The sequence below is a fragment of the Anguilla rostrata genome, chromosome 2, assembly GCF_018555375.3.
Source record: "Anguilla rostrata isolate EN2019 chromosome 2, ASM1855537v3, whole genome shotgun sequence".
In the NCBI taxonomy this organism is placed as follows: domain Eukaryota; kingdom Metazoa; phylum Chordata; class Actinopteri; order Anguilliformes; family Anguillidae; genus Anguilla; species Anguilla rostrata.
In genome coordinates, this window is record NC_057934.1 from 14,286,992 (window position 1) to 14,301,324 (window position 14,333).

A 14,333-nucleotide genomic window follows, 5' to 3' on the forward strand; every position below is an offset into this window, starting at 1 on the left:
CCCCGAGGGTCATGTGACCGCATGGCCAGATTTGAACTCAAGCTTGCATCATAATTGCTTGAATTTGATATCGGTTACCTTCGCGTTTCTATGAAGTGGGTAATGCGGGTATCGGGACAATGCCTCCAGCCCCGATGGATTCACATCTTGGTCTCGGGGAGATTTCATGTATTTCCTCTTTGTATCGTCGGTTTCATAGTGAAAATCCAATTAGGCTGATAGCAGTCTCTCTCTCCTCACAGTTGTACTTGCCAAACTGCCAAAAATGATTAATGTACCGACAAAGGTTTACGTTCGGGGTGTACTTTTTTCTTTGGCATGGGGAGGAGAGCCACCTCAAAGACAAGCCTCAAAGGTAACCTTGTGTTTTTACCTGTAGTCCCTCATTAATCTCTCCTACCTCTTCCGAAAGGCAGCAGAAGGGGAATTTTCTCACTGCACATTAAGATGCAAGAGAATATTTCTGTCAAAATCTTCACCCCCAGACCATGCACATTGGAAAGGAACTTCCTCAGCCGACTGGCTCTTATTAGTGCACCTTAAAATCATTAGAGCAAAATAAACAGAGAAATAAATAAATGTGTTGATTCACTGCTTTTAGGAAAATGCATTCTTGATCTGTATACATACACCTTACCTAATTTAGACCCATGCTTGTCATTAAGGGGAGGGTAGGGCCAAAATGGTTTGCTACTTAGGTGAAGTTGGGCTATACTGACATGTTTATCAACTAACCTTTTTCACAGTAATTTTGCGCATATCATGCAGCCTGTTGACCCTGCCTCTTTTATGGTTGGCCTCATAGCTAAGCAGCAGGCAGGAAATAACATTGTGGCCAGCGCTACGCTAGCTAAGTGCTAGTTTTCCCGTGCCAACTACAGGCTTGGCTTGCAAGTAAACTCCTGAATACAATAAACCATCCATTGGAAATTACAAGGTGGCTGGAGGTAACCTGTGAAACAACTCCCTGCAAATTTCAGACTGGGAAGCAAAATTAATCATGAATACTGAAAGATTGTCTCAGTTCAGTCAGTGTTCGGAGATGATTGTATTTTCTCCGTATTTTGATTTTTATTATTATTTGGTGATACACAGTGGGATGTCTAAGTAAAATGAGGCCAGTGAATACTTGTCCTGCGGACAACTACTCTCAGATGTGAAGTTCAGCTCTGTAGACCAGGGCTGCCAAACCCTTTTCCTAGAGATCTACTCTCCTGTATGTTTCATTTTACCCCTAATTTGTCACACCTGATTATACTAATTAGCAGCTCAACAGGCTCTCTAGCTGTTGAATGAGGTGCTCTTTGTTAGGGTAAGAATAAAAACCTACAGGACAGTAGGTCCCTAGGAACAGGGTTGGGCAGCCCTGCTGTTGACTGCTGTAATATATCTTCTGGGTGACTGGTACATTAATCTATAACATATACACCAACTCATCAGTTCTGTTTCCTAACCAATCAGTTAGAACTCATAACTTTGTACATGAATCTGATGTAAAGAAGAACTGAAGAGAAGCTTGGGCACTAATTCATTCATGACAGTGTTATTTAGTCCTTTTCTGCCCCCTGGTGTCAGAAAAATAAAATGATCGGTCCTCCATCGGCCTACAGATGCAACTTTGAACTTTTCATATTTATTGAAAAGAATTATGCATCTCAAAAAAGTGAGCAGCATTCTTTTCAACAGAAAGCTTGTGTACCCAAAACTGTGGCTTGCAAGCTGTTGTCACCGGTAAATATTGTGCTATTTCATGTCTGTGTCTGACTTTCAGAGTGCAGTCTCTTTCTTTTTTTAAAATTGTTCCACTAACACAAAATCCTAATTCCAATTCTCAACATTTTATTTAGTCCAATTTTAATTGTCTGGCCTCCAATGAACATAAGGGGAATTGAAAACCACCTGAATAAGGACATTAATTATGTTGGATAAATTAATCAAATTGCAGAGTTAATTTCTAATTGAGCCCCCACTGCAGCTCTCTCATTTCCTTATGGTCAGAAAGTGGCTGTTTACTAATCACTTACACATTCTCCAGCTTGCCCAAATGCCATTATCATATTGACTGGATGTAAAATCATGTTTCAGACAGTTTTTTTGGTAGAACACCTCCATTGTGACAGATTAAGCATTTAAATCACATTAAATTAAATTAACACAAATTATACAGAGTAACTATGATGTAGGAGGAATATGAGTCCACTTACCTGATTAATATGAGAAATAGTGCCAATCCTGGCTAACAAAATTACAAGACCAGCCAGTGAAGATGCAACAAAACCAAAGCACTAGTGTATATTCGCTCTGCTAACCAAAGTGAAATGTATAGATACATGCAGACTACATCCGTAACAAGCCACAGGAATGTAAGATACCACACCTATTTTACCTGAATATGTACAAAATGTGGTAGTGTAAAGGAGTGGGGAGAGGAAGGAAACAAAGACTCAATCAGAGGAAGTAAGTCTTCAGTCTGTGTCAGAGGATAGCCAGCAGGTTTTTTTTCCTCTAAAACTATCAATTATCTCAAATATAACCAAACCATCAATATTGTATTACTTGTGTCTTGCTCCAAAGCATTAATGTACTTAAATATATATATATAAATGTAATGCTTTGGAGCATAATATTCTCCAGAATATTATCTTACTTTGATCTATGATGATTTTTGCCAAAATAGTCCATTTGATCACATCACCAAAGTAGGGCAGCCAAACTATCAAATGAACAATTTCCTGTTTTGAAATCATTGTATTAATTGGACATTTCAGATTCATACCAGATCCCTGACATGTTATATTTATGACAGTGACCTGGAAGGATTGAGCAAACTGCATAACCCTCTCTCTAGTGCTGTCCCTCTGCTCACTGAATCATAGCAAAAAGGCTTGTGAACTGGAGACCAGGGATGCTGTTTTTGGCTGGCCTTTGGCATGCCTATTTCAAGCAGAGCAGCCTCCACTGGAAAGGAAATGTAAATGAAGAGCCACACTGGCTAGCAGAGACGCCAGAGATACAGTACTACATTATTAACCAGATTGTGAGCGTTCCACATTCAAACTTGGAATAAAAATGTTTACTGCGTCCAAATAGATGTACACCAGCAATTTAATATTGAAGGGGATTCAGTGCTAATTTTTAGTCATTTCCAGTGTTAATATTTCCTGCGTATTAAGGAAAATGAAAAACAATGAAACGAAAGCAATTTCAGATGCTATCTGGGAGGCCTGCCTGACTCTTGTTTTCTGTGTAAACTTTTGCTTGATACAGCACATATTAAAACATGATCTGCAGAAAATGTGAGTATTGTGCAGTACTTAAAAAAAAGCAAATATCAATGTAATAGTAACAATTCACTATGCAGTAAGATGGTCATTTATACTGTACACAGAATTCTTCACCCCTCTCTGTAGTCAGTCCGGGTCATAGAGTAAAAGGAATAACATTACATTAGGAACCAGATTGTTTGTATGTTAATGGTATCTCCCAGCAAATTATTTGTGTTGTGTGCAGCCTGCTTATGGTTGGTAGTCAGGAATCCTAATTAATGGTGACTTGGGGTGCCACCGCTCTTAGCTTCTGCGAATCATGAAGGAAATGAATTATTTCTACATTTTAGCCAGTAGGTGGGAGTGTTGTAAAATGTATCTCATAAAAAACACATTTTCAACGTACAAAAATGCCAAGTTACACATACAAGACATACACCGTCAATAACTCATTCATTCAGACTGCCAAAATCCAGGCCTGCCATTAAAAGTATTGATATCAAAATGACGCCAAGTTACAGTACTACTAACAATATAGGCTATCTTGCCTCACCAAAATTTAATAACATGTATTCCAAAGCAATCCTACCCAATATTTCCTCAATTCTTTCAAGTCACTTGGCCCTGTGTGTATATAAGCGTGCAGTACATGGACAGGCCAAACATATGTGTGGATGGCTTTCTCACAGTCAAGATTGATTGAATAGACATCTATATGTACAATTTGTATTGGTATGTCTGTATTTTGATGCCCAGCCTTTCTGTTGCGTGAATGATTGTATGTTTCTTGGTATAAATGTCTGTTCGTAAATGTGAATGTAACATGCTGCGAGGGAAATATCCCCATGGGGATAAAGAAGTTCTCTATGTATGTATGTAGGCTACAATATGTATTTTACATGTATTTATTGTACGTTGCAAATATACAATCACTTGTACATTTACTAAAATGCAGTTCAGAAGCAAGTATAAACATATGTTTTCTGGAGAAATATGCTTCCTGTTGTGACTGACCAGCAGTTTTCTACATTACATTACAGGCATTTAGCAGACGCTCTTATCCAGAGCGAGTTAGCATTTCTTTTACATAGCATTTTACATTGTATCCATGTATACAGCTGGATATACACTGAAGCAATTTCGGTTAAGTACCTTGCTCAAGGGTACAACGGCAGTGTCCTACCCGGGAATCGAACCCACGACCTTTCGGTTACCAGCCCAGTTCTTTACATACTGTGCTACACTCTGTCCCCTCCGTCCGTACATGAATTTCAATGTGTTCCATGAGGCAATACGAAATATTTGACACAAAGTTTGCATGACATTGTAATATGGTAAGTTTACAACCTGAGACACTTCTCCAAACCGCGCAAAGAGTACAGATGAGCTGCTTAAACTCTGAATAACTCGCGAAGTCGGTGTTTGAGGTGCTTGGCTAAGTTAGCTAGCTAGATGCGTTTCCTCTTTCAGTTTAAAATGAGCAATGACAGTGTTTCCAAACGTGTTTTTGACAATGTTGTCTTGATTATATAACCAAGGGCAAAGTATTCATACACATGAATTATTATTTTTTTGTTTCTCAAAGAGTGGTAGGGCCTATGTTTGGTGGAACTGTCATGGCAGGCGCACTGCCGCTAGCCATCTTTACCTGTTATGAATTGTTTTCGTGTTTTTAGCCGTTCTCAAGCAGGCCAACTCAGACTAGAGTGCGGTACGAAAATGGAAAAAACTAGAACTGTTACAATCACTAGGCCTGTTTGATTTTGATTTGACAGTGAATTATATATTTTTGTATATTTCATATTTTTATTATTTTATATCTTTAACAGTAGGCAATGCAGCTAACTTAGCCAAGCACCCCAAACACCAACATCGCAAGTTATTCAAATAGTCTAAGCAGCTCACCTGTACTCTTTGCGCGGTTTGGAGAATTGCCTCAGGTTGTAAACAGGAGCAGGGAAACGTTCGCCTGGTTGAGAGCCTCGGCGAAATAGCGTGCAGACCTCTTCCTCCGTAGTTTGGTGTGCGCTGGAGCTGGCCATTGAGCCATAACACGGTATTCTGTCGCATGCTGCAGCAAGGGTTTCTATGAAACTCTCGCTGGTTAAGAGATTGTTTTCTATTTCTCTAGCTCTTTGGGCCATTCCCTGTGAAATTTGGTGCCCCTACTTGAAAGGTCCTAATGCCAAGAAAATAAGGACCCCTTAATGAAGTCCGAATTATTGCCTCATTCAAATTTTAGTTATTTAACGTTTTTGTTTACTTATCCTTGATTGTACTGTCAAATTTTACTGATGCTAATGTTAAACTTGTTTTTCTCACTCAGTAGCCCATGAAGAAAAAAAAAGAAATTATTCAAAAAGTAAAAACGGCTGTCTTGTGATATGCCTGATTATAAACCGAGTTATATATATATTCGGAATTGAAGTTATATATTCGGAAATCGAATTTATATATTCGGGAATTGTACTTATATATCCAGAATTGAATTTATATATTCAGAAATGGAATTTATATATTCAGAATTGTAATATATTCGGGAATTGAATTTATATATTCAAGAATTGTACTTATATATCCAGAATTGAATTTATATATTCAAAAATTGAATTTATATATTCAGAATTGTACTTATATACACATTTCAAAAGCACATTTAAACTTTTATTATCATTATCATTATAATTGATACGATCATTCTGAAAAAGCACACGTGCCTCCAATAATGTAAAAAATAAATAAATAAAAGCAGGCTCATTGGTCATTATGTAGTATTTTATTTAATGCAAATAACAAAGTATTATTGTACCAAAGGGAAAATATTTCCCCTTTTCTGTAATGTAAAATCAAGGTCAGAAAAAATGTTCTGTGCCGTTTTGCATCAGTGATTCTTCTCTCCTTCATAACTTAAAATAATTTAAATATAAACAAAGCTTCCCAATGTCATTGTTTTAATGCAACCACAAATGCATTTTCTTTCCTGAACAAAATCATTTATATTATGATTTCTTTTCATTGGGACTGATTCACGTGTGCTTGGAGTGGCCCTCCCACAGGAATGACTCATTTCGGAGCACTTTGGCCAGCTTCTCATTGAACGGAGAATAAAAATCCCGGAGGATCTCCTTGGTGACAGGGAGCATGGGTCCCAGGTTCTTGTCAGCTGGTCTCCTGGTGTTGGACGCAGGACTTTTGGTGATCTCCGCCTCCTTCTGTTCTGTCAAAGGCCCTGCATTCAAAAGGCACTTACGTTTTTAAAAGATCACAAATTCCATCCTTTCACAGTTGATTATCACTCATATTGTGTGGTTTTTGAAAGGTGTGAACAGGAATCACATTTGTGCCAGCGCTAGCCTTCAAGGGAAAAATTGCCTCCATCGTTAAAGCACACTTCAGGTACAATGAACCAAGCTACGCTGCGCAATAAAACTGAACTTGCCGGAAACCTCCTAAATTAGTTCCGCGTGTGGCAGTGAACGAAAAGCCGGGCTGCGAGGTGGTCATTTCACACCTGCTTGAGACGGCATCCCTTTGAAGAAGCGAAGCAGAGCCTTGCGCAGCCAGAGCTCCTGTTACGCAGGTTTAAAAGAGGCCCGTGAACCAGCGGGACTCCTTATAGCAGGCTTCAGCCTGGCCCCGCGTACCTCCGCCCCCACTTTCAGCCCCCTGCGATGACCAGTCTCCCCCAATTAGCCTCCAAATATTTTTAATGCAGACTGAGAGCCAGATGTGCCAGGGCCACTGTTCACGCTAAGTGAGGGAAATCACCTAATTTTCACACAAGAGGAGATCTGCCAGCGATGCATTGTGGGATGGATAAGATAAGTAGGATTGTATGGAACCTTTTGAACAAGAGCTGAACGTAGAGGCACTCACAGCAAGATAGGCATGCCCACACTGTTCGATCAATCTAACCTGATGTGCAATGGAGGAAGCTGGTGACATACTGGTTGCAGCCTACACACTTACCCAAGCTGAGGAAGTCGAAGACTCGGTGCATGGTGTACTTCCGATTTGAGGCGTGGTCTTCCAGCCGCAGGACTAAGATCTGATCCCTGCGGAAGACCGTCAGCCAGTCCAGCAAGTACACGATGTACAACCCCACCTGTAACCGCACCTGGAGATAGAAAGACAAAGATCCACCCTATTACAAGGGCGTTCTCCACCAGCTCACAAAGCACAGCGCTTTTGACCAAGGCAGCAACGTGGATCTAAGGGAATGCAGTCCTCAGCGCCAGCCCTGTGTTTACCTCTTGCTCCTTGGCCTAAATCTACAGGGTTTGGTGGAGAATAGGGCGCTGGCGCCGTGTGGAGCGTGACTGCTGATTGGCTGAGCCGCACACTGCAGTCCAGCAGCAGGAATGCGGTTCAGGCCAGTCGCTGAGGAAGGCCACCTCGGCCCACGGGTCCCCTCCCCACACTGATTCTGTGACCGTGAACCCTACAGCTGTCTGACCGCAACCCGACCGCATGCAAGGAATGTCTGGACTCAGTCAGCCCTGAGCATATAATCCAGCACCATACCCTGCAATTACTGGGGTATCTGTTCATGTTAGAAGTGCATGAATAAAAACGACATGCTCACCATGCAGAAATGTTAAAACTACAGTTCTTGCAGCAGACACGTCACTAAGAACTGTAAGAACTGAGCCATGCAGTCATTGTGAATTCTGTAAATATTGTACAAATATGTATTTGAACAGAACATGTGTAGGAATAGTATGTGTAAAAAAGAATATGTGTAGCAATGGTATGTGTAAAAAATAAGATGTGTAGCATTGGTATGTGTACGTGATATGGAACAAATATGCAATTTTCTCATGCCTGTAGGCAAAGCCTCAAGTTGATTTCAAGGCATGTGCAGAAACTGTATAAAATAAGCAGAAACTCAGATTTTATATGTGTCTGCCTTCTTTGTAAACAAACCAGGAGTGTGGTACTGTATAATGATTAGGGAGCTGGGCACGTAACCTAAAGGTTGCAGGTTTGATTCCTTGGTGAGACACTTGTGTTGTATCTGTGAGCAAGGTACTTAACCTGAATATCTTAGGTAAATATCCAGTTCTTTAAATGGATACTGTGTAAAAATATAACAGCTGAGTATGTCACCCTGGATAAGAGTATCTACTAAATGCCAGCAATGTTAGAAATAGTGGACCCTTTTTTAGATGCTTATAATTAAATATTGACATAAAAATTCCCTGTAGTTGTCATATTTTCATATTACATTATTTGTATTACACAAGTATACTGTATTATTACATTATAATTATGAATTGAAGAGCTTTCTTGTCTTGTGGGCTCAACTGTGGAATGGACAATTCCCATAAATCCACATTTATTCTATTTGCATACCATGCACCTCCATCACATAACAGATCACGTGGTGAGGGCAATTTTGTGCAGCGCAACACATATTAAACGTCTACTGCAGAATACATCTATGGTCTGTCTGAGGAAATGAACTGCTGACCAGGAGCTAGGGAGAAAACAAGAATTCCCACAGAGAAACTTAACCTCTGAAAATCCTGGGCCTCGGGGTGTCTCATGTTGCAAGAGTCTGGTGGTAAACGGGGGGGGGGGGCAGGGGGGGCACGGTTTAGGTCCGCCCTCTCGCTCCTCCAGCCCCAGTGCACTGTGGGAGTTTGGACTCGCCAGGACTCGCCACAGGCATTTAGCTTCTCTCTCCGAGGAGAACTGACCACAGAGAGCGCTCTGCTTACCACCTCAGTCATCGGCCAGCCGAGCACTGCACTTCTCACCTTCCTTCCGGAACACTGTGTTAAATGGCTCCAGCCTCATAATGGTTTTGTGGCTAGTATGTGCTGCCAGATTCTACACTGAGCAGCCTCAGTTGTTTTTGTCTTCAGGATGCACTCTGCTCTACAGAGTGAAGAAACAAGTGGAATCTCTCTTCTTCCTCTGTTCCTGTTTTCTTTTTTGTCTTATTCTATCTTTCTTTCTCAGTCACTTTTCTTCTGTATGTATGTACTCTCATTCTTTCGCTCTAAGCATGTCTCTCCTTTGCTCTGTCTCTCTTTTTATGTCGCTGTCTCTCGTGCATCAATCTCGTTTTGTTTCTACGCTTGCGAGTGTCACATTTTCTATGAACAGATCGAGCTGATAAGAGAGGTCTACTCACAGGCATGGCGTTGTTGAGGGTGGTGTTGTACACGCAGGAGCGCATGGAGAATTCAGCCAGACACCCTTCAAACAGCTGCAGGGAATCGGACACCTTCTCGTGGAAGTCCTCCGCTGACTTGTTGGCGATGCCGAAGTAGAGGTAGTCAGAGTACAACCTGCGGGAAATCGAAGCGCAGACAAAACATTACCATTCCCTCGGGCCGCATAGGAAGCACTGTTTGCACAGGACTGAATTATAAATGCAGCTTTGGTCTGAATCTCTTGAGATAACGGACTACTGCTTATACCTGACACTTTGCCCGTTTTGCTCAGTATGAATTCAGAACGTGCATGGGCTTAGCTGGCAAATACATTTAACCATTATCATTGGCAAACATAAGCATTTCATTTAACAGGTGGTGTTAACTGGAACATAGTATCATGCGCCCACAGGTAAAGAAATGTTTTTTGCTTTAAGTCTATTTTTTAAGGAAATAATAATTAGCAACACAGTAGCAATCGAATTTTGAAGGACAAAAAAAAAATCTAAATGCCTTTTTTTTTTTGTTGAGTGGAAGCAACTTGTTTTGAGTATTTGAGTCATTTTTCATTGCTCCAACAGCAGGCTACGTTAAGAGCATATCACAAATTACAGGCGTTGTGTTGACCATGTCCGGAGCCCGTCCTGTCCTGACAGAGCAGGTTAAAATGAACGGCGCTAACTGGCACTTTGCCATAGGCCAAGCACTCTCTCGGTAGCTTTGTTTCCATTATTCGTGCGCGAAAAAAACGGCCTTCCAGATTGCTTTATGGCGGACAAAAAAAAAAGTGCTACTGTGTGACTTTTAGCGCGCCGCCGCCTCATTAATCATTCACACGCGAGACTGCGGAATTTTTAACGCGTTACTGCTGACGGAAGCGCAGCTGGCATGTCCCCCACGCGAGCGGCGAAGCAGCGCAAAAGACGGGGGGCCCAAAGTCCTGCTGTTCTACCTCTCCACGGGGTCCCTCAGCATCACTATGAACCTGGCGTCCGGCTGGAAGGCGTGGACGAAGTCCTGGATCAGGAACGGGGGCTCCCCCTCGGTGGCGTTGTCGTAGAAGTACACCCAGGCGTTGTTGTCCCACATCGTGGACGCGCTGGCCTCGCCTGTCGTGAACGTAGCGGTTTTACTCATCGCTGTCTAATCTGGCGGCGCAACATAACGGGTAGGCCTCGTATCTTTGTCGTCGGCTTTATTTCCAGGCGGGGTACTGATGTAGCCCTCAGCGCAGTACTTACCCTGAATTGTTTCAGCAAATATCCAGCTGTATAAATGGACTGTATGTGAAGAACGCAATTCGCTCTGGATAAGAGCATCTGCTAAACGGCTAAAAGGTACATGTAAATCCAACGCAGTGGTTTCCTCTGGTCCTTAGATTCTAATTGGTCCACTAAAGCCTCCTTGGTGGTCCATAGGCAAAGTTAGAACCTCATGATTAATGTATCAGTGATAGGTAGCTTCTTACATTACCTTTCCTGTTGGCATTTAGCAGATGCTCTTATCCAGAGTGACTTACACAAATGAGATTTTTAAAATCTATTCAAACAGCTGGATATTTACTGATGCAATTTAGGTTAAGTACCTTACTCGAGGGTACAAAGGTAGTGCCCAGCTGGAAATAAAACCCACAAGCTTTTGTTAAAAGCCCAGTTCTCTAACAATTACACCGCACTGCCTCTGCATTGATACAGAAAAGCTTTCTCAGACAAACAAGTATTTTCATTCGATTGATGCCTGAAAGTAAATTTGTCCATTTCATGCATTTGAGATTTGATAATCTTGCTGAGTTAGACTAATATCTTTAGGAGATCTGGTGAGATCTTCATGTTTTATTTATTTTTTCCATGGGAAAAGAAGGTTGAGATCCCCCAGTCGAGTCAATATGCAATAATAGACATTTCTGTCAGGACCACTGTCATCAAAGTAGATCTTTATTTACAATAAAGGCAATACAGTTATGTTTGGCGGTATGGCTCTGTTCTGGAGCTCTCCCGCCAACCACGCAGCCCGCGTGGATAAGGCCGGAAAGGCCAGCAGCCAAACCCCCCTAGAGGGGTACACACAGAACAGACCCAGCAGCAAAGCAAGTTCTTAACACACAGGGATGGAGCAATGCAATTTCCTACCACATAGGGATGGATCAATACAAATTCTTGGCACATAGGGATGGAGCTGGGGTGGTGGAGGGGATTTACAAAGAAACGTGCAGCGCTTGCATGCAGGAGGAGCAGCCGAATGAGTAGAGGGAGGCTGTTTAAGTAGACCGCCCTGTTATGTGAATGTACTGTGATAGGCGAACATCACTCAGCTGAGGCATCAGCTGATTCAGCCGGAGCGCTTGACTCTCGTGGCCTGCCAGAACTACGCGATGCTCCATACTATAGAAAGCATTCTAACAGTATATCCAATGTATATTAATAATGCAATTAATAAGAACTAGTACTGTTTGTTGTGAATCTAAAGTGGGTGTATCTACACCAATGAGGTGTTTGGTATGGACAGATGCCAAAATCACAGTTTAGAGCCCACATGCCACATGGAATTAATTTGAAGATTTAAATGGTTGCAACAATCCCCAAAAATATTTTTGTTTTAATTTTATTTCAATCCCCTCATTTCCATTTTTTTAACTTTCAGAACGCAGGAAATGTGCTTTTTTACACTGGGTTTTCTCAATGACCTTTATTTAGCTCAATGGCGCACTATGCTCTTTTTGGAATTTATCCCGGAATGTCCCTGGTTAAGTGGGATTAAACATGGGAGAAAGTGGATACAAAAGATACACTCGCTCAAATCTCCAAGGCCCCACAGACCCAGAGTCAAACAGTGAGTTTAAATAGAGAACAGGGGGGATTGAGAAAGACCCTGTTTTCCATTTCCAGAGAAGCGCCACTTCATTGAGATGGCAGGCCATTTCCAAGAGGAGCCCTCGTGAATAGCCAATGAGCTTCTTGGGGTGTGTAATCATACATTGTGTTCTTCCAGCAGCGCCTCCTTCCTACAGTAATATACGAGCATCCAGCCTTGCTGTGACAGGCATGCTGACCAGTGTTCATTCTCTTCAATAGACAAAAATAATGCAATACACTAAACACTGCTTCTAATTACCATCTATCAGTACCAAAGTTCATGCTAATGCCACCGCGGCTCCTTTAAGACCCATTGCTGCGCGTTCAAAGACCTCAGCTTCATTTCCTCAATTTTCTCTCTACCACAGGGTTTGGCCAAATAAAACATATGAAACAACAACCAAAACCTTTTAAGTTTTAACCGCTGAGTAACCGTGCAGAACATGAACATTTCAAGAACTGTTATGGTCAGGAGACGTTGTATCTAATCTAGATGTTGGTTTAAATACAGAGCAACCAGAGCAAATACCTTTGTCAAGTCACCCCAATAGGAGATGTAGAATGAATGGAATATTATGGGATTGCCGAGGTGCACCCAGGGTTGCTGTTGCTTATTGTTTGGGGGTTTGGAGATCATATAGTTGTATTGGATGGTTAGGGGGTAGTTTTTAAAAAGCAGAGACTGTCCTCCATTCTTCTCCCCTGCTGCTCAGCCTGGCCTTTGCCTTACAGTCCTGGCAGAGTCCGCTGTGGATATTAAATTGGACTCTGGCATGCTCCTTATCAGAAGGCTTATTCATTTGGAGAGGGAGGCAAACCTGTCAGCACACTAACTACCTTTGGTGCAAACCTCTCCTGATGCACGAAAATGGCATTGTTGGATGCCTATCGGTTTTTCATTAGTGCTTCCTTTAAATACCATGCTAGGAAAGTACAGTATATGTCATACTGACACATTTCCTGTTCCTAAACATTTCACGTGCACATGCTGATTACATCGCACTACCTAATGCAAATATGCTTTTATAATGGTGTATCTTTGTGGTCGGACTGGCAGGGGGTTGAATCCACCACGATGGAATAATATTTCACACAGCATGGTACTGAGAAAAGCTCTTCATTTATACGGACCTGTAATGCAGTATCCGTGCTCCCGCCCCCCTGCCTGTACATCACACCCCACCAAGACCTCATGCTTACGGGCTTTTAAAGATGTCTGGAGTGGAGGTCACACTAGCTTCGTGTCTACTCCTAATTAGCAGGAATCATACAGTAACACATGCTCACATCCTTTGCATGCTTCAGCATATAGGCCCATTTAATTAGGTGAATTCATCAGTTTGCAGTTTATTCAGTTTAAGGGAACGCTTTAAAATCAAAAGAACACATCATAAAATAACAGAACATAAAACAAAATTTGGATTTAAGCTTCTAAAATTGATTGTTTTTTTCTACTTGAATGGATGAAGTACTCGTTGGCTGGCTTCCATTACAGTCTTAAAAAGTACATTTTACTAATGTGTACAACACAACCAGAATGCAGAATAGGATGACAAACCCCAGTACATTTTTGTTCTAATAATGGCAGCAGGTGTACAGTAATAGAGACAGGGCAGAAATGGTGAGTCAGACAAAAAAAAAAAAAACAGCTTTAGCCAATTTCAGCATAACCCACAAAGCAGGTGCTGCGACACACTAATGAATCCAAAAGTTCACTTTGAATTCTCCCAGCTCTTTCATGATGGAGTGGAAGACCTGACTGTGCCCACTGCAATGCCCCAAGCGCTGCTACAGTACACCACGCCCACTGCCCGCCACTCCACCTGCCTCTCTAATAAGAACAGCTACTTCACTTGTCCCTCAGGAGGGACAGAGCTTGAGGTCACTTTCAGAGAGGGCCTGGCAGCAGGTAGATGGCTCCACTGTGCAGGACACGCTCCTCGCTTTTCTCCAGTTCTGTGACATCACGTCAGTGACGTGCCTGTGAACTGCTGACTGCTCTACCACAATGCCATCAGAATTGTCCTGTGACTGAGAATGAGACAGATGGA

At 41.9% G+C, this 14,333-nt stretch overlaps 1 protein-coding gene across 5 annotated transcripts in view; it reads right to left on the reverse strand.

The window, feature by feature from the left end:
* Positions 1-6,023: 6,023 nt before the first annotated feature.
* Positions 6,024-14,333, reverse strand: part of LOC135247353 (carbohydrate sulfotransferase 15-like) — a 66,033-nt gene continuing 57,723 nt past the window's right edge. For all 5 annotated transcript variants that reach the window (XM_064320694.1, XM_064320696.1, XM_064320693.1 and 2 more), the window contains exons 5-8: positions 10,383-10,539; positions 9,409-9,565; positions 7,236-7,383; positions 6,024-6,495 (exon numbers count right to left, since the gene is read on the reverse strand). In XM_064320694.1, coding sequence (XP_064176764.1) covers positions 6,293-6,495; positions 7,236-7,383; positions 9,409-9,565; positions 10,383-10,539 — 665 coding nt within the window. In that variant the 3' untranslated portion in view covers positions 6,024-6,292. The remainder of the gene's footprint in view (positions 6,496-7,235; positions 7,384-9,408; positions 9,566-10,382; positions 10,540-14,333) is intronic.